Genomic DNA, 20,538 nt, shown 5'->3' with positions numbered 1-20,538 from the left:
AGGTTACATCAGGGGTGTGCAGAGCTCAGAGAAACTGGGGAATGCCAACCAGAGGCACACGCCCTGAGAACACCCCTCCTCCCTTCTCTGTGGCTACTACACAAAGCCGTGCCTTCACCAACATGGCACAAGTATACGTATGTAACAAACCTGCACGTTATGCACATGGACCCTAGAACTTAAAGTATAATAATAAAGAAAAAAAGAAAAAGAAAAAACCATTACGGCGGAATATCCACTAGAAAGAGAGATCTGTATAGACCTGTCTGTATTAAATACATTCTGAAACCTCTCATTCATTCATTCCTTCTGCTACTTACTGAGCCCTTTTCATGTACCAAGTACTATTCTAGCTGCAATATAGCCCAAGTACAAAACGAAAGACCTTAAAAATCCCTGGCTTCCTCAGGCTTCTGTTCTAGCGGGAGGAGACAGACAGTGAACAGGAGAAATAAGTGAAATACACAGCATGTTAGACAGTGAAAAGTACTAGAAGAAAATTAAGTAAAAGAGGTGGGTAGGGCTGACAGCAGGGTTTACTATCATAAATAGGTCATCCAGGTGGGGTGTGATGGCTCACGCCTGTAATCCCCGCACTTTGGGAGGCCGAGGCAGGTGGATCACCTGAGGTCAGGAGTTTGAGACCAGCCTGGCCAACATGGTGAAACCCCATCTCTACTAAAAATACAAAAATTAGCCAGGCGTGGTGGCACACGCCTGTAATCCCAGCTACTTGGGAGGCTGAGGCAGGAGAATTGCTTGAACCCGGGAGGTAGAAGTTGCAGTGACCCGAGATTGAGCCACTGCATGCCAGCCTGGGTTACAGAGATGAGACTCCGTCTCAAACAAAACAAAACAAAACAAAAAAAACAAAAATTAGCCAGGTGTGAGGGCAGGCACCTATAATCCCAGCTACTCTGGAGGCTGAGGTTGCAGTGAGCCGAGGTCAAACCACTGTACTCCAGCCTAGGTGACACAGCAAGACTCTGTCTCAAAAAATAAATTGGGCCAGGCACGGTGGCTCATCCCTGTAATCCCAGCACTTTGGGAGTCCGAGGCGGGTGGATTACCTGAGGTTAGGAGTTCGAGACCAGTCTGGTCAACATGGTGAAACCCCATCTCTACTAAAAATACAAAAATTAGCCAGGCGTGGTGGCGGGCGCCTGTAATCCCAGCTACTCAGGCAGAGGTTGCAGTGAGCCAAGATCGTGCCACTGCACTCCAGACTGGGTGATAGAGTGAGACTCCATCTCTAAATAAATAAATAAATAAATAAATAAATAAATAAAGGCTTCAGGAAAGGCCTCCCTGAGGGCGGAAGTGACATTTAAGCAAAGGCTTGCAGTCTTTTCAGGATAGAAAGGAGTGAACTGTGCAGATATTATGGGAATGGTCACAGCCAGTGCAAAGGCCCTGAGGTAGAAGAGTGTGTAGTGTGTTCTAAGTATAACCAGGAAACAAAGTTGTTGGACAAAGTGAGCATACGGAAGAGTGGGAGGAGATGAGGACCCCAGGTACATGAGTCAAAGGACAGATCAGTGAAGCCTCAGAAGTCATAGAAAGGACTTAGGCGCTTATTTTGTTTGAAATGGGAAACCGTGGGTAATTTTGAGCAGGAGTGATATTGTCTAACTTAATTTTTAAAAACCATCAACTCTGACTGATGGATGAAGAAAAGACTGGCTTGGGGGAAGCAGAAGGAATAAGTGGGGAGACCAGGAAGGAAGCTGCCGCGACAATGAAGGTGAAGACATGCTGAAACTTCTCTTTTAGGAATAGAGAAAACAGCTGGGCGTCATACCTGTAAATCCAGCACTTTGGGAGGCCAAGGTGGGAAGATCCCTTGAGCCCAGAAGTTCCAGACCGGTCTGGGCAATATAGTGAGATCCCTTTTCTAAAAAAAACTGTAAACATTAGCTGGGCATGGTGGCATGTGTCTGTGGTCCCAGCTACTTGGGAGGCTGAGGTGGGAGGATTGCTTGAGCTCGGGAGGTCGAGGCTAAAGTGAGCCAAGATGGCTCCACTGTACTCCAGCCTGAGCAACAGAGAGAGACTCTTGTCTTCAAAAAAAAAAAAAAAAAAAAAAACAAGGAGAGAGAAGGTGTACCGGCGTGTCTGAATGCCAAACCACAGAATCAGGTGCTCTTCTTCTTCTTCTTCTTCTTGAACTTGCCCAGGTCAAGTGAATTCGAAAGGCTTTTGACTTGTTACAAGCTCTCCTAATTACAAAGCCAGCTAATTATTACCTAGAACTTGACCAATTATCCCACGGGGTCCTGAGCTGGCCACCGTTTATGATCTTGCTCATGTGGAACAGGTTCAACCCTTCTGGGCAGGCCCCATTAGGTCCCAGTAGTAACTTTCCCTCTTTCAGCAGCAAGAGTCACGCCCCAGGTACCTGCCTGGCCCAAGCACCTTCAATAGGTCTCATTTGGAACAAGAGTTTCTCTAGGGCGGTTTCCCTGTGCCCACACTCCCAAGTCTTGAAGGCCAATATAAATAGATTTTCTAGGACCCAGAGAGTTGAAAGAGACCGAAAGAAAGAGAAGTGCCGTTCGGCCAGCATTTATTTGGAAGTGAAGATCAAGAGGGAAACCAGCTGAAACTGCCCATAAGCAAAAGACAAAAGAGGCCTTCCAAAGGCATAAAAAAAAAAAAAAGCTGAATTCTAGCATCACAATCAAAATTAGTGAGAGGCAGGCCAGGCCTGGTGGCTCACACCTGTAATCCCAGCACTTGGAGAGGCCAAGATGGGAGGATTGCTTGAGCCCAGGAGTTCAAACCACTGCACTCCAGCATGGGCAGCAGAGCAAGACTCTGTTTCTTTTTAAAAATCATAAAATCAAATAAATAAAATCAGTGAGATGAAAAGGTAAATGACAGCTTCTCCAAAGGGAAGGAGGGTTCACATTTCCTTTAGAAAGGTGAATCAAGTCCCACTGAAGGTGCTGAGTTTGGCAACAGGGTAGTAGAGGGAACTGGATGAGAGACCTGGTTTTGGAAGATGAAAGGCCCGGCCTGCAGCCCCAGCACTGCCATTACCTGGCGGGGTGACTTGGGGGCAAGCAGTACAGCCTCTGAGCCTGATTCCTCTTCTAGAGTATGGGATGATGAAGGTTCCCCACCTTGGACCACAGGGAGGACTAACTGTCAAGTCTGCAAGGTCGCTGGCAGGACCCACTCTCTAACCCTGTGCAAATGGATACAAATATTTGTCTTTCATCTGCTGGCCACCTTCAAGTAAACACTCTCCAAATAAACACCTTCTATCATTTAATCCTCCAGCTTGTGAGGTCTCTGAAAACTCTCTGTATCTATTGACAGAGATTAAGGAAAAAAGACCACTATCCTATACAAATCCTTCTTTAAACTGGTACTTCACATTCTTCCAAGCACAGAGCTGACATTCCCAAATACCCCTTCGAAAACTCCACCTCTGGGTCCTTCAGACACTCAAACTCAATATATTCCTCACCAAGAACTAATTTTCCTCCCCCAACTTGTTCCTCTTTCTCCTGTTTCCAGTGTTGGTCCAAAGGAACATTCTAGAAGCTGCTGGCATTACTTCTTGTTTAGAACCACTTAGGTGCTGGAAACCTTCCCCCAAATCAAAACTGTATTATTGGTAGGGCACGGTGGCTCACGCCTGTAATCCCAGCACTTTGGGAGGACAAGGCAGGTGGATCACCCGAGGTCAGGAGTTCAAGACCGGCCTGGCCAACATGATGAAATCCCACCTCCACTAAAAGCGCAAAAATTAGCCAGGCATGGTGGCGGGCACCCGTACTCAGTTACTCAGGAAGGTGAGGCAGGAGAATCACTTGAACCCAGGAGGCAGAGGTTGCAGTGAGCCAAGATTGCACCATTGCACTCCAGCCTGGGCGACGAGAGTGAGACTCCATCTCAAAACAAAAACAAAAAAAACTGTTTTATCTTCAGACAGGCAGGCACATAACACCTCTCCCAACCTCGTGCTCAAAACCTCCATTGGGACAGTAGGAAGCGACCGTCTCTAGACACTGATGTGCAAATGGATCACAGTCTTTGTGGAAGGCAGTATCTGCCAAAATCACAAATGCACATACCTGGGCCCAGCAGGCTCACCCATGGATATTCATCTTCCAGATACACCAGAATGTGTAGAAAAAAACGTATATCCCAGGTTACTTTCTGCAGTCCTGTCTCCTAAAAGATAGGACACTACCCAGTGTCCCAGTGTCCATCTATCAGGGACTGGCTAAATAACCTATGATGCAGGTAGCTATAAAAGGAAAATAAAAGAACATACCCCACAAATATACACACCAATTTTGTACCCTCGGATATTAAAATTAAAAATTTTTAAAAAGGCCAGACGCAGTAGCTCATGCCTCTAATCCCAGTACTTTGGGAGGTCGAGGCGGGCGGATCACCTGAGGTCGGGAGATCAGCCTGACGAACATGGAGAAATCCTGTCTCTACTAAAAAAAAAACGAAAGTAGCCAGGTGTGGTGGCACATGCCTGTAATCCCAGCTACTCAGGAGGCTGAAGCAGGATAATCACTTGAACCTGGGAGGTGGAGGTTGTGGTGAGTGGAGATTGCACCATTGGACTCCAGCCTGGGCAACAAGAGCGAAATTCCGTCTCAAAAAAAAAAAAAAAAAAGTAAATATTAAAAACCTTTTTTTTTTTTTAATAAAAATAGGCTGGGCACGGTGGCTCACGCCTGTAATCCTAGCACTTTGGGAGGCCAAGGCAAGTGGATTGCTTGAGCCCAGGAGCTTGAGACCAGCCTGGCCAACATGGTGAAACCCCGTCTCTACTAAAAAATACAAAACTTAGCCGGATGTGGTGGCATGTGCCTGTAGACTCAGCTACTCAGGAGACTGAGGTATGAGAATCACTTGAACTAGGCGGAGATTGCAGCAAGCTGAGATTGCGCCTCTGCACTCCAACCTGGACAGCAGAGCAAGACTCGGTCTAGGGAAGATATGTGCGGAGAGAGAGAGAGAGAACACACAGATATATTGTTGGGAGAAAAACAAGGTACGGAGCAGTGCTATCATATGCCATGCTTTGTGTAAAAGGATCATATGTTAGGAATTTACACTGGCATAATGAAACAAGACTATGTTTGTATTTCCATAAGGAAACCCTGCAAAGGATACACAGGAGACTAATGAAATCGGTTCCCTGTGCCCTGGGGAAGAACTGAGTGAAGCATGGATTGGGGTGGGAAGGAGACTTCACTGTCTGCCATATAGACATATACATAAGCTTTTTCATATATATATGAAGATGTATATTTAAACTTATTTTTTAACCAAGTGAATAATTTGCCTATGAAAAGACCAGAAAGAGAAAACCCTCCATGAACCACGACCCAAGGCCCACAGGTAACCCCGCCCAGCTGCCTCTGCAGCCTCATCCCAGGACCCTCTCCTCCCTCCTCCTTCCATGTCCAGGATGGCAGAGCTCCAGCCTTCTGCCTCCATGACCCCGCCACACCTTTGGGCACCCCACTTCCTCCTCCTGGAGTGCCCTTTCGCTTTCCTTGCATGGAAGACGCCCTCTTACTCATCAAGGCCCAGCAGGTGAAACTGACCACTCCTGGCATCCTCTGAACACATTCTCACTCCAGTGGCATTCTCGGAGCCTACTGGAGTTACCCGCTGAGAGGTCTCTCTCGGAGCTTTTCTGGAATCTCCCTGAGCATAGGGGGTGAGTCTTAGGCCTGGGTGCACTAGCTACTTCTCTGGGTCCCCCACTCCCACGCCCATCCACCACACTTTGGTTTTTTCTTTTATTTTTCTGAGATGGAGTCTCGCTCTGTCACCAAGGCTGGAGTGCAATGACACAATCTCCACTCACCGCAACCTCCACCTCCCAGGTTCAAGCAATTCTCTTGCCTCAGTCTCCCAAGTAGCTGGGATTACAGGCATGTACCACCATGCCTGGCTAACTTTTTTTATATTTAGTAGAAACAGGGTTTCACCATGTTGGCCAGGATGGTCATAAACTCCTGACCTCAAGTGATCTGCCCACCTTGGCCTCCCAAAGTGCTGGGATTATAGCCGTGAGTCACCGCACCCAGCCTCCCATCCACCCCCTCTTTGCATCCACAGAGTTCTCAATCCTGGGCATGGCAGAAGTACCAGCCTCATCCCTCCCTGATCAAGGGTGTGCCCTGGGATTCCTGGCCTCGGGCTGGACAACCAGGTGCCCACATCCCAGTTGGGGTATCTACTCATCGAACATCTAGCCCCTGGGGTTGCCCAGGGAAATGCATTGGGTGGCAGCAGATATCTGAGGAGCTTGCTAATTTATTTATTTATTTAGAGACGGAGTCTCACTTTGTCACCCAGGCTAGGGTGCAGTGGCACAATCGCAGCTCACTGCATTCTCCACCTCCTGGGTTCAATCAATTCTCCTGCCTCAGCCTCCCAAGTAGCAGGGATTACAGGCACACACCACTACGCCCAGCTGATTTTTTTCTATTTTTAGTAGAGACGGGGTTTCACCGTGTTGGTCAAGCTAGTCTCAAACTCCTGACCTCGTGATCTGCCTGCCTCGGCCTCCCAAAGTGCAGATTACAGGCGTAAGCCAACCGCGCCTGGCCCGAGGAGCTTTTAAAAATGTCAAGTTCAAGGCTAGGCGTGGTGGCTCACGCCTGCAATCCCAGCACTTTGGGAGGCTGAGGCAGGCAGATCGCTTGAAGTCAGGAGCTGGAGAGCAGCCTGGCCAACATGGTGAAACCCTGTCTCTACAAAAATACAAAACAATTAGCCAGGCATAGTGGTGCATGCCTGTAATCCCAGCTACTTGGGAGGCTGAGGCACGACAATTGCTTGAACCCAGGAGGCGGGGGTGGCAGTGAGCTGAGATCGTGTCATTGCACTCCAGCCTGGGTGACAGAGCAAGACTTCATCTCATAAATAAATAATAAATAAATAAATAAATGTCAAGTTCAGATCTCCACCCTCGGAGATTGGCTTTCAGTGAATCTGCAAGAGGGCAAGTCTGCATGAAGTACCCCAGGTGATTTGATTTTTAACCACAAGGATCTCAGTGGCTGGCACACAGCATTTTTGGCAGTGGGAGAACAGACAGGTATTCTTAAGCATGTGCATCATGAAATATATATATATATATATACACACACACACACACACACACACTTTTTTTTTTTTTTTTTTGTGACAGGATCTCTATCACCCAAGCTGGAGTGCCGTGGTGCAATCATGGCTTACTGCAGCCTCGACCTCCCAGGCTTCAAGCAATCACCCCACCTCAGCCTCCTGAGTAGTTGGGACTACATGCACATGCCACCACGCCCAGCAAATTTTTGTCTTTTTTTGATGCTAGGACCACAGGTGCATGCCACCATGCCTGGCTAAATTTTTTTTTTTAATCTTTGTGCAGATGGGGGTCTCGTCATGTTGCCCAGGCTGGTCTCAAACTCCTGGGCCCAAGTAATCCTGCAGCCTCGGCCTCCCAAAGCACTGGGATTATAGGTGTGAGCCACCGCATCTATCTGGCCTGAAATATTTTAAAAGCCAAGCAGAAGCTGACAAGTTCAAGATCATCCTGACTCCCCCGGCCCTAGCTACAACTTGCCCCACTCTTCCCATCCCAGTTCTACACAACCTCCATGAGCAGGTCCCCTTTCTTAAGCCACAACAAACCTGTTCCAGTCCACCCTGAGCACCCTGCACAGTGGCAAGCAAGAAAATGCCAGTTTCTTCCCAACAAAGGCAGTAGGCTTAGTCACTGTTTGCAGTGCACTCTTTGCTTAACACAGAAGCAGGCAGGGTGAAGAAACTGGTTTGGCTGGTTTGCTGGGTGAGAGGGAGCGCAGGGGATCTTTTGAACCAAAGGTAAAACGTGGGAGACTTTCAAACAGACAGCACCAAGTCCTCCTGGGGCTCTAATATTTCATATTCACTGAACGCTTGACATACCATCCTATGATGTCTCCGTGCTATTATGCCCATTTTACTGAGAGGGAAAGTAAGTCCTCAGCTGATGTCCCTAGGCTGGGAAGGCACACCGTCTAGACTTAAATCTAAGCAGTCTGACTCAAGAACCTTCTGAATTTGGGGAAGATGCCGCCCAAACCTTGGGCAGAAGTGGAGGATTGCAGGCAGGTAAGAGGAAGGAAGGAGGACGATGAAAAGTGCAGAAAGGGAGGAGGCCTACAACCCCCAACAGTAAGAAGAACAAGCTGGGACACTGGGATCCCTGGCCTAGGGAAACTTACCTTAACAAAGAGGAAGAGAGAAAGAAAGAGAGAGAGAGAGATAGAGATGGGGCTAGAGAAACAGCGAGTGAGCATGCACCACAGATTTCTTTTTATTTGACCAAAGGTGGAAAACACTTAAAAATGACTATATGCCCTCCCATTTCCAGATTCAGGTTTGAGATCTCCCTCCCTGCCCTCCACAGTTGTCAGAGGGAAGCTATGAACACAGTATCCCCGGCACACACAGAGCATAAAGGAAGGTTCTAACCGATCAAATTCTTCCCTGCCCATTTACAATCAACCTTAAGGGCTGGACCAAGTCCATAGAGTCTGAGAGTGAAAAACATTGGCCAAGATAGTGATTTATTCATGTGTTCATTCATTTGCTCAAAATAACACTGAGAGTTTACTGTGTCCCTAGGAAATATCAATCACTGTTGAAATTATTCTGCTTTCTCTCTTAACGTTCCTTCCCACTGGCACGTATGTTCCATCCAATCTGCCGTAACCTCAGGGTTCAGCCTGGAGCTAACACACAACAGGCACTCACCTTTGTGAACTAAATGAATGAATATGCATACTTAATTTTCATAACAGATCAATAAGTATTACCGCCCCATTTTACAAGTGGGAAAACTGAGGCTCATAGAAGTAAAGTGACTTATTCAAAGTCAAATAGCTAGTGGCTAAAATTCAAACCTGGCTTTCCTGTACTTCCTCGCTGAAGGATCCATTCTTGAAAGCCTTGTGCCCCCAAAGGAGATAGAGCTGAGGCAGGATAGAAACCCAGTAAGGGGCCCGGCTTGGTGGCTCACGCCTGTAATCCCAGCACTTTGGAAGGCTGAGGCAGGTAGATCACTTTGAGCTCAGGAGTTCAAGACCAACATGGTAAAACCCCGAATCTACTAAAAATAGAAAAATTAGCCGGGCCTGCTTGTGGGCACACCTGTAATCCCAGCTACTCAGGAGGCTGAGGCTGGAGAATCGCTTGAACATTGGAGGTGGGGGTTGCAGTGAGCTGAGATCGTACCTCTCTACACCCCAGCCTGAGCGACAGAGTGATACTCCATCTCAAAAAAAGAAAGAAAGAAAGAAAGAAACCCAGCAAGGATTGGATTGGGACAGGTGCCTCTTGGGGATTTTAGGGTCTGGGCAGCTTCTGAGAGATAGGAGAGCTTCAGCCTCCGGTGTATCTGGGGTTACTTTGGAAAGGAATGTATAAGACACAAGGTGAGCATTTCGGAAGAAGAGCCTCACCCAATAAAAAGCCCAGGAGAGCAAATAGGGATTTCCATAACCACCTGGCAGAGAGGGGCAGGCAGGGCCCCACTGGGAGGAAGCAGCAGCCAGCCTTCCTTAAATGGCCTTGCCAGGCCCAAGACTTTCCACCTCCGCACCTCCAGAGACACAAAGGCAAGGCCAGAAGGGTGGCCCACTGGTCTCCTTTCACAGATCAACCTTTGTCACAGACATGAGTAATTGGGGAAGTGACTTTTAGGAGTTTGAGGGGTAGGGAGTGGGGATCTGATGATGTAAGGTGATCCCAAAGCTGGTTTCCGGGTTTGCTTTTTAAAAGTCTAATTGTATTAGGGGGCCTGCATACTGTTTTCTGAACCTTTCAGCACATCCTTCAGAAAGGAGGGGATATGGCTGGGATTAATGGCTCACGCCTGTAATCCCAGCACTTTGGGAGGCCAAGGCCGGTGGATTACCTGAGGCCAGGAGTTTGCCCAGCCTGGGGAACAAGAGCAAAACTCCAGATTGTAGACCAGCCTAGCCAACATGGTGAAACCCTGTCTCTACTAAAAATACAAAAATTAGCCAGGCATGGAGGCGGATACCTGTAATCCCAGCTACTCGGGAGGCTGAGGCAGGAGAATCGCTGGAACCCGGGAGGCGGAGGTTGCAGTGAGCCGAGATCACATCACTGCACTCCAGTCTGGGCAAAAGAGCGAGACTCCGTCTCAAGAAAAAAAGGAGGGGAAATGGGTGTATTTAATGCTTGAGGTCAACCCCTCAAGCAGCCAAACCTCAACACTGAAATATAGGCCATGTGTTTCCAAGGCCAGACTGCAGAGCAAGCAAAGGAAGAAAACAATCACTGGCAAAGCCGGCCAGCTTTTCTTTCTTCCGCCCCTGAATTAACTTACAACTGTGGTAACTAGGCTACTACTTTAGAGATCCCAAACTGTCTAATAGCCTGGGTTTCTCAAACCGGTGTGTGCTATGAAGAAGGAAAATAAGCAGCAACTCTAAAGAACTGGTTTATTGGCCAGGCATGGTGGCTCACACATGTAATCCCAGCACTTTGGGAGGCCAAGGCAGGCAGATCACCTGAGGTCAGGAGTTCGAGACCAGCCTGACCAATACAATGAAACTCTGTCTCTACTAAAAATACAAAGGCATGGTGGTATGTGCCTGTAATCCCAGCTGCTAAGGAGGCTGAGACAGGAGAATCGCTTGAACTCAGGAGGCAGAGGTTGCAGTGAGCTGAGATCGCACCTCTGCACTCCAGGCTGGGCAGCAAGAGCAAAACTCCATCTCAAAAATTTAAAAAAAAAAAAACTGGTTTATTATGGTTCAGTTTTTTTTTTTTTTTTTTTTTTAACGGTCTTCATTCTAGAAGCTGGAGAGAAATCAATAGAATAAATACAAGGTTGAGATCATGGGGTCAGCCATGGCATGGGGCAGAGGAATGACCCTAGCAAACCACTCCAAAGTCCCCTGAGTTAAGACCCTACAGCTACCAGTGCACAAAAAGTGACAGGTTTCAAGTTTCAAAATTCCCATGGAGTAAATTCTTCACAAAGTCAATGTCTAAATCTGGTGCCTATGTTACATCCATCCCTTCACTTCCCTGCACTGTCCAAAGAGAGTCAGGCCACATCCCAAGTCTTATCTGGCTTTTAAAATCACAAGCCAGCTCCTGAGATCGAACGTGTGATTTTACCACAAGGGCACTTCCATCCTGGGGCGATTCCACATTGGACTGATACAAGGAGACCCACAGTCCAAAAAAGCCAAAACAAATATTAAATGTCAGGAAAACTGTTATGTGGGGGTGGAGGTCTGTGAACATAAAGGGAACTGAAACCAACCACACCAGAGGCCTGTGGATTCTGTGTGGAGGCTGCCTCTTCCCACTAAACCAGCAGCCCCAGGGTCCCCCCCACCTCCCCCGCGTCTGACCCGTCTCCATCATCATCACCCCCTCTCGGAGGTCCCACACTATCAACACCTCCATTCTCAGCTTACTTCACGCTGGACACTAATTCCCCAAACACCTTTTTTGTTTTTGTTTTTTCAGGTTATTGAGGTGAAAAACAAGGGGAAAAAGGAAGAGAAAAGACCAACTGTGGATCAGATTACAGAATTGCTTTATGCCTCAGTTTCCTTACTTACAAAGTAGGAAGAATAATACTGCCCACGCTCCTAATGTTCTAGTGAAGACTAAATGAGGTAAGATATGTGAAGCACTTGCCCCAGAGTCTGAGGCAAAAGTGAGTATGTGTCACTATTAATTATTATCATATTAGTGTTAATATGTAATAACATTATTGGTCAGACACAGGAGCTTAGAAGGGAGAAATAAAAACCAGACCAACCTACCCTTGGTGCTACCAAGTATCTTGGTGCAGGAAAACAAAATCACCAGCCTTAGCACTGGGCCACGCCAGACACACGCTCAGATACAAGCTCGTTTCTAGCCCCTGCCTTGCTCTCCAAGGCTAGATCAAGCTTGCCTCCCCCAAGAAAACGCTCCTCAATGCCTACTGACATCAAAATATTCAATCCCCAGCACTCTGGGAAGCCAAGGTGGGTGACTCACTTGAGCCCAGGAGTTTTAGATAACTTCTGATCCAATAGAAAGCTCTAGAGCACACAGAGCAAATATACTTCATCAGTCGAGCTGTAGTTTCTCTGTAAAAAACTTCGAATGACTTCCAAGTTCAAAAAAAAATTTAAAGACAACAGCATGATTGCTAAAGATTCATGTGGTCAAAGACCAGAAGAATAGACACAATGGAGGTGTTCCCTCAGGGGAATTGTGGGTGATTTCTCCTTAAAAAAAAATATGCCTTTTATTGTGATATCCAATCAACTAAAATCATGAGAGAGGAGAAAGTGGTTTGATATAAAGTAAGCACTCGGGATTCAGTGAATTCAGAAGAGAAACTAGCCCCTTCCCTTGCTCCCTGGACAACAGTGGAGTGGAACAAAGCAAACTCTAGATTATCACAAAGATAAGCCTAGAAGTACATTGGGTGTATGCATTTTCATCCTGAGTCAGAACTACCATGCTTTTTTTTAAAAAAAAGATAATTATTCCTGGCCAGGCATGGTGGCTTATGCCTGTAATCCCAGCACTTTGGGAAATTGAGTCAGGTGGTCTCCTGAGGTCAGGAGTTCAAGACCAGCCTGGCCAACATGGTGAAACTCCTTCTCTACTAAAAATACAAAAAATTAGCTGGGCATGGTGGTGGGCACCTGTAATCCCAGCTACTCAGGAGGCTGAGGCAGGAGAATCATTTGACCCTGCGAGCCAGAGGTGGCAGTGAGCTGAGATCACACCATTACAACACTCCAGCCTAGGCAACAAGATTAAAACTCTGTCTCAAAAAAAAAAAAATCATTATTTCTTGGGGGAAACAGTACCTGTAACAAGGTATTTTGGTTCAGGCACAGTGTCTCAGGCCTGCAATCCCAGCACTTTGGGAGGCTGAGACAGAAGGATCCTTTGAGCCCAAGAGTTCGACACCAGCCTGGGCAACATGGAGAGACTCCTGTTTCTAAAAAAAATTTATTTTAGTTTATTTTTTGGAACAGAGTCTTGCTCTGTCACCCAGGCTCGAGTGCGGTGGCACTATCTCAGCTCACTGCAACCTCCACCTCCTGGGTTCAAGCAATTCTCCTGCCTCCTCCTGAGTAGCTAGGATTACAGGTGCACGCCACCATGCCCAGCTAATTTTTGTATTTTTTTTAGTAGAGACAGGGTTTCATCATGTTGGCCAGGTTGGTCTCGAACTCCTAACCTTGTGATCCACCCGCCTCGGCCTCCCAAAGTGCTGGGATTACAGGTGTGAGCCACTGCGCCCAGCCTTAAAAAAATGTTAAAATTGGCCGGGCGCAGTGGCTCAAGCCTGTAATCCCAGCACTTTGGGAGGCCGAGACGTGCGGATCACGAGGTCAGGAGATCGAGACCATCCTGGCTAACACGGTGAAACCCCGTCTCTACTAAAAACTACAAAAAACTAGCCGGGCGAGGTGGCGGGCGCCTGTAGTTCCAACTACTCGGGAGGCTGAGGCAGGAAAATGGCGTAAACCCGGGAGGCGGAGTTTGCAGTGAGCTGAGATCCGGCCACTGCACTCCAGCCTGGGCGACAGAGCGAGACTCCGTTTCAAAAAAAAAAAAAGTTAAAATTATCCAGGTATGGTGGCACATGCCTGTGATAACCAGCTACTAGGGAGACTGAGGTGGGAAGGATCACTTGAGCCCAGAGGATGGAGGCTGCAGTAAGCTGTGATTGTGCCACTGCACTCCAGCTTGGGAAACAGAGCAAGACCCTTTTTTTTAAAAAAAAAAAAAAAAAAAAAAAGCTTTAATATCTATAAACAAAAGCCACAGCCCAGTAACCAAGAGAGAGCTGCTCTTCAGTCATCCCAGAGATGGTGCTTAATGGGGCTTGGGAGTCAGGTCCCAGTTCAGATACCTGCTCTGCTGACCCTGGGCAAGTAGACGTCACCCTCTCAGCCTCGGTTTGCTCATCTGTAAAACGGGAATATTCCTGCCGGAGCCTTCCCACCCACCAGGTTTTTGCAGTCTGAAATGGGACACTGTCTCTACAGTGCTGAGGGCAATAAGAGAAATACGAAGGCTTCTAGTAAGTGCCCTCAACCTCTGCTTTTTTATAACATGGTTAACAACCAGGCAGGGCTACCCCCTCCACCAGTGCTCAGTCGTAAACGTTTGGATCCCCAAATCTGTGTAAATTCCAAGGGGTGTCGTTTGAGCCAAGGAGAGAGCTTGCCCATTCCAACCCAGGGGTGTGGGAGTGCAATTTCTCGGCCCCTTTCCAACCCCACCCTACTCCGCCCAGGGACACCGGCGGCGCGCCCTCACCTCTGCCCAGGACGCGTCCTCTCTCCAGGTGCCGCCGGGGCACCGTGAACGTGTAGCTCTCGGCGTCAAAGCCGGGGTGGCAGGGCTCCGGCTCCTGGCAGAGCCAAGACGAGACCTGGGGTGGGGAAAAGGTAGATGGAACCGGGTGACTCGGAGGGTTCCCTCCAGCTCACCGAAACCAACAACGCCGCCCCTCCCTCGCTCCCGGCGTCGGGATTGGGGGAGGACCCCCGCCCCCAACCTCGGGCAGGGCGGGCAGCGACGTCACCCTCCCCCACCCCGAAACCTACGGCCGCCAAGCCCCCAGGAACTCCCGGAAGGGGGCCGCCGAGTCACCCCCTCGAGACCTAGCCCATCGTTCTTTTCGGTCTCCTTTCTCATTTTATTGGAGATGTCTTTATTCTCCCCAACCCCACTTTCCTTAGACCGGGAATGCACCACTCCTTAGAGCGAGGGGCGCTCCCACCTCCCTCGACCCCACTTTCTTATCCCCGGGACTCCCACTTCTATTTACGACCTTTCTTGGCATGGCAGGTGCCTTTATTTCTACGGATGCCCCTCTCCTTCCCTCGAGGATCGTGCCCACGACTCCTGGCTCCCCCTCGACTTGCACCGGGGCTCCCCTTCTCCACACCCCACCCCCCACACCCCGCTCCACGACCCCCGCGCCAGCCCAAGCCCACCCCGCGGACTCGGAAGCCAGACGCCCCCGCCTCGGTCTGCGCTGGAGGGGCAGCAAAGCCGCGCTCGCCCCTCACCACCCACGCCCCACTCCCATCACTGCGGGGTCCGGAGCGCGCGAGGCTTCCAGGCCGCTCGGCTCCTCGGGACCCGAACTTTCTTGGAAGAAGGGAAGCGGTGACTACGGGAGAGGAAGGGGCGCAGGGCTGGGGCGGGGGGCTGGGGCGCAGAGTGTGCGGCCCGGACGCGTCCCTCGCAAGGCAGGGGACCCGAAGTACCTGCAGCAGCAGCAGCAGCGCCGACAGGCTGCGGCTCCAAGGGCCCATGGCTGGCCGGGGACGCCGAGCGAGGGCAGGGGCCGGGTGCGGTCGGATCGGGCCGGGCTGGATCGGGCTGGAGTCCGAACTGACTTCCGCGAGCTCACAGGTGCTTTGCAGTTCCGACGCCACTGAGACTGGGGTGCGCTGCTGCCGCCAGGTGTGCCTCGGAGGGACCGCCCCCCGTACCGCTGATTGGCTGAGGGTTCACCTGCCGGCCACAGCCAATCAGCAGCGCGGACCCCTCCCCCGGACGGAGCTAACGGCCCGCCCCCCCGGCCTCGCGCAGACCCGGTGACCCTCTAGCCTGGAGTTGCTAGGGTCTAGGTGGGTTATGGGACCTGCACGGTTCTGATTCCACTGGGTTCGAATCCCAGCACCGCTGGTGGCTCACTAAGACCTGGGATCAGAAAGGGCTTTTACACTTGGCTGAGTTCTTTTGTTTTTTGGGGTTTGTTTTTGTTTTTGTTTTTTTGTTTGTTTTGGAAATGAGGTCTCACCCTTTCACCCAGGCTGGAGTGCAGTGGTGCGATCACAGCTCACTGCAGCCTTGAACTGGCCTCAAACAGTCCTCTGGCCCCAGCCTCTCTAGTAGCTGGGAGTACAGGTGCACACGACCACACCAGGCTAATTTTTTTTTTCTTTTGTCTTTTTGTAGAGAGACGAGTCGGGGCAGACAGGGGCAGTGGGGGCGCTGTGTCTCCCTATATTGCCCAGCCTGGTCTCCAACTCCTGGGCTGAAGTGATCCTCCTTCCTTGGCCTCCCAAAGTACTGGGCTTATAGGTGTGAACTACGAGCCACTGAGCTAGCGGCCTAATTTTTTGTGTGTTTTGTTTGTTTGTTTTTTGAGACAGAGTCTCACTCTGTCTTGCCCAGGCTGGAGTGCAGTGGCACGATCTTGGCTCACTGCAACCTCTGCCTGCTGGGTTCAAGCGACTCTCCTGTCTCAGCCTATTGAGTAGCTGGGACTACAGGCTTGTGCCACCAGACCAACTAATTTTGTATTTTTAGTACAGATGGGGTTTCACTGTGTCGGCCAGGCTGGTCTGGAACTCCTAACCTCAGGTGATCCACCCTCTTCCGCCTCCTGAAGTGCTGGGATTACAGGCGTGAGCCACTGCAACCTGCCTCAAGTGGCCTAATTTTTAAAAAAATTTTTCTAGAGACGGGATCTCACTATGTTGCCCAGGCTGATCTCAAATTTCTGACCTCAGGTGATACTCCTGCCTCAGCCCCTTTATTGAGTTCTTATTTTTTAATCTAGTCTTTTTTTAACTGCAGGGCTCCATGGGTTAGTGAGTCAGCAAATTGATTCCCTAGGTCAGGACCACCTCCCAAAGCCTCAGTTTCTCCACCCTCCTAATGGGAATAATGATCAGAAATGTCTCCCTATGTTGTTGTGAGGCTCCCATACAATAAATGACAAATGTTTCTTGAGCCATAAATGCTCTGTACAGAAGTGAGGGGTAAAAATAGTAACAACAGGGCCGGGTGCAGTGGCTCACGCCTGTAATTCCAGTACTTTGGGAGGCCGAGGCGGGCGGATCACGAGGTCAGGAGATCGAGACCATCCTGGCTAACACAATGAAACCCCATCTCTACTAAAAATACAAAAAATTAGCCAGGCATGGTGGTGGGTGCCTATAGTCCCAGCTACTTGGGAGACTGAGGCAGGAGAATGGTGTGAACCCGGGAGGCAGAGCTTGCAGTGAGCTGAGATCGCGCCACTGTACTCCAGCCTGGGTGACGGAGGGAGAGTCTGTCTCAAAAAAAAAAAAAAACAGTAACGATAGGTGCTGGGCATTGAAGATTACTGTGCCAGTCTCTGTACTAAGCATTTGACACTGACCAGCTCTTTTTTTTTTTTTTTTTTTTTGAGATGGGATCCTGCTCTGTCTCCCAGGCTGGAATGCAATGGTGTGATCTTGGCTCACTGCAACCTTCGCCTCTTGGGTTCAAGTGGTTCTCCTGTCTCAGCCTCCTGAGTAGCTAGGATTACGGGCATGCGCCACCACAACTGGCTAATTTTTGTATTTTTAGCAGAGACAGAGTTTCATCATGTTGGCCAGGCTGATCTCCGACTCCTGACCTCAGAAGATCCGCCTGCCTTGGCCTCCCGAAGTGCTGGGATTACAGGCATGAGCCACTGTGCCCAGCCACTGACCAGCTCATTTAAGCTCATTTCAAAACAACCCAAGAGCTGTATTATTATTCTCATATGATAGATGAGCAACTGAAGCTTGGAGAGGTTGAGGCCAATGAGAGGAGGCACAGGACTGGAACCGACCTCTCTGATTCCAGGGCCTTTCTTCTAACAATCAGCTTCATCTCATGTGGTCCGTCTTCCAGCTGGAGCTGCAGTTTTCAGTCTGTTTTTTGATGTTGACCTGGAAGAGACTTTTAGAGTTCACCCAAACCTACGATTTGCAAATAACTTGTTCAATGTCACATAGGCAGGTCAATGTCAAAGCCAAAGACCAGAACCCAGGATCTTCTGACCCCCAGAGTGAGGCTCTTAATGCCACAGCCACACCATGGCTACCCCCACCTTCTCCAGAGAATTCTGTCCCCAGTGAAATAATTTTAGGATCAAAAATAGAATAGATAGGGGCCAAAGGTCTCAGGTCCTGTGCCAGTGGCCCTCCAGCACCCACCGTCCTCCACCAAAAGACAAAAACAGAATAGACAGGCAAATGTTAGGTCAGACAACTTCCCTGTCTGACTGCCTGTGGCCAGCCACATCTGGGTGGCTAGTCTACCCCGACAAGGGCACCTCCTTTCCCTTTATCCTGCAAGCCTGGTTAGAACTACACAGCATTAAGTGGAGTCAGCCACTCACTAGCCCTGTGACCTTGGGGAAGTCAGTGTTCTCCTTTGTATAAGTGAGTTGGCATGAGCTAATACAAAAACAATTGCTAAGCAGAGTTCTTGGCTCATCATAGCAACTGCTCAATAAATATTTGAAGTGGGGGTGACTCTTTCAAAAGGTCCACCCCCTACTTCCCTTCCTCCTGGGGAAGGCCATGTTTGGAATATTTCACCCAGAGCTAAAGATGCCTCTGAGCCCATCGAGGGTAATTTCTCAACTGCAGATGATTTATGGATAGCCCAGCGCCCCCCCTCCAACCTGTCCCCTCAATTTTAATGGGTTTCCAATCAGGTCTTTTGGATGTCTGTATCTTGGCTCCCTCTGCTCTTAACCCACCAGGAGGCTCAGAGGGAAAAGGCTCCGGTATTTCCTTTCCCACTAGGATCATGCTTTGAACAAGATAATGGAAATACAGAAAGAGGCGTTTCCCCCATGGGGCTGCACTGTCTGCTTATTTTTTTCCTCTCAGTTATGTAAAAATACATATTTTATACCATCGCTGGGCCCAGGGAGCCTTTAGGGCTTTACTTGCTTCTACCCAGCAAGCCTTGGCCTTGTAACTCTGCAGCGACTCTCATCGACTCTTCCATTACACTCTGATAATTCAATAAAAAGGATTTTAGAAAACAATTAGGGGCAGCAAAGTCAGGCCAGGCCTGATGCGTTCTTCAGACTTCTCGCAAGTCCTTCTCCAAGCTCTAAAGAGTAGATCAGGTGTCCAGGGTGAGGCGGGAACACCGAGGGGCTCCTTGTGGAAGACAGGTGCTGTGTGATTTTTACAACGCACTGAATTGCCTCTCTGCGTCCTGTTTGTTTATTTATTTATTTAGTGACAAGGTCTTGCTCTGTTGCCCCGACTGGAGTGCAATGGCGCGATCTCGGCTCACTGCAGTCTCTGCCTCCCAGCTTCAAGAGATTCTTGTGCCTCAGCCTCCTGAGTAGCTGAGATTACAGATACCCGTCACCACACCTGGCTAATTTTTGTATTTCAGTAGAGACGGGGCTTCGCCATGTTGGCCAGGCTGGTCTCAAACTCCTGACCTCAAGTGATCCGCCTACCTCAGCCTCCCAAAGTGCTGGAATTACAGGCGTGAGCCACTGTGCCCCGCGTCTGTTTTCTCTTCTGTCAAACAGGGATACCTCAGCGGGCCTGGTGGCTCACAACTGTAATCGCAGCACTTTGGGAGGCTAGTTGGGAGGTGAGAAGATCACTTGAGCCCAGGAGTTTGAGACCAGTCTGGGAACATGGTGAAACCCCATCTCCCCCCAAAAAATTATTTTGAATTAGCTGGGCGTGCTCGCTTCGGCAGCACATACACTGAAGTTGGAATGAATTAGCTGGGCATAGCAGTGCATGCCTGTAGTCCCAGCTACTCTGGAGACTGGGGTAGGAGGATCATTTGAGCACAGGAGGTTGAGGCTTCAGTGAACCATGACCACGCCACTTCACTCCAGCCTGGATTCACTTCTGGCTCTGCCGTTAGTTGAGCAGCATAAGTCATTTTATCTCCACCATTTTGGTTTCCTCATATGTAAAATGGGGATGTTGATAGCACTTAATTAATAAAGGTTCTTGTAAACACTCTGCAAAGGTGAGTGATTAGCCTTCTTGGCCCAATACACTCCCTTTCCAGTTCTAGGCAAAATTGTGAGCTGCCCGGAGCCTCGCCTCCCCCCAGGCTCTCCTTCCCCCACCCCCGCCACTAAAGCTCCTCAGGTTATCTCTTGCATCTACTGGAAAAAATTCTTTCACTCTGGCCACGTTCGTCATTTCGAACCTCCCAGGGCCGACTGCGCTTTAAAGAGGGCTCTAGAGAAAGACTTTTCTTCCTTCAGAGAAGTTGTAAATGCTGTCCAGGGTTTTAACCTGTTGTCTGTGGCTGGGCTCTGGTAGGGTCCGTGAATCCCCTGAGACTGTACACAAACCTGTCCGTGCAGGTGATAAGGCCCATTGTTTTCCTAACATCTCAACTGGGGAAAACCCAAACTCCGGGAGTTGAGCTTTCTCTGAGATCTTGCTGAGATCCAGCGCTAACAGTGGAATTTCAGGCATCACTGGGGAAAAGAAATGTTTGGCCAGAGGCCTTGCCCTTGAGATCACTGCAGGTAGATAAGAGAACCTGCCACCTGTCAGATAACAGACCCTGCATGATGGGATCACAGACTCCAGGTTTCCTTATGGCAGAGGACAGACTTTCACTTCCTGGGTGTTTTGGCCACTGGCCTGCCTGGAGGCTAAAGATTAATCCTTCAGGCAGTCTTCTCCCTTTCATCTCCTGACAAGGGGTGCAGTCATGGGGTTCAGACTGGGGTGGGAGTTGCCCCTC

General features: G+C 49.4%; 1 protein-coding gene across 1 annotated transcript in view; it reads right to left on the bottom strand.

Moving 5' to 3' along the window:
• Positions 1 to 18,014, bottom strand: part of CDH1 (cadherin 1) — a 104,787-nt gene extending 86,773 nt beyond the window's left edge. Inside the window, exons 1-3 of the mRNA XM_015126485.3 lie at positions 17,630 to 18,014; positions 15,303 to 15,552; positions 14,344 to 14,458 (exon numbers count right to left, since the gene is read on the bottom strand). Coding sequence (XP_014981971.3) covers positions 14,344 to 14,458; positions 15,303 to 15,350 — 163 coding nt within the window. The 5' untranslated portion in view covers positions 15,351 to 15,552; positions 17,630 to 18,014. The remainder of the gene's footprint in view (positions 1 to 14,343; positions 14,459 to 15,302; positions 15,553 to 17,629) is intronic.
• Between the last annotated feature and the right edge of the window lie 2,524 nt (positions 18,015 to 20,538).

This window comes from Macaca mulatta, chromosome 20 (genome assembly GCF_049350105.2).
Source record: "Macaca mulatta isolate MMU2019108-1 chromosome 20, T2T-MMU8v2.0, whole genome shotgun sequence".
Lineage (NCBI taxonomy): Eukaryota > Metazoa > Chordata > Mammalia > Primates > Cercopithecidae > Macaca > Macaca mulatta.
The sequence above is the reverse complement of the archived record's forward strand: the minus strand, read 5'-3'. Positions and strand labels throughout refer to the sequence as shown.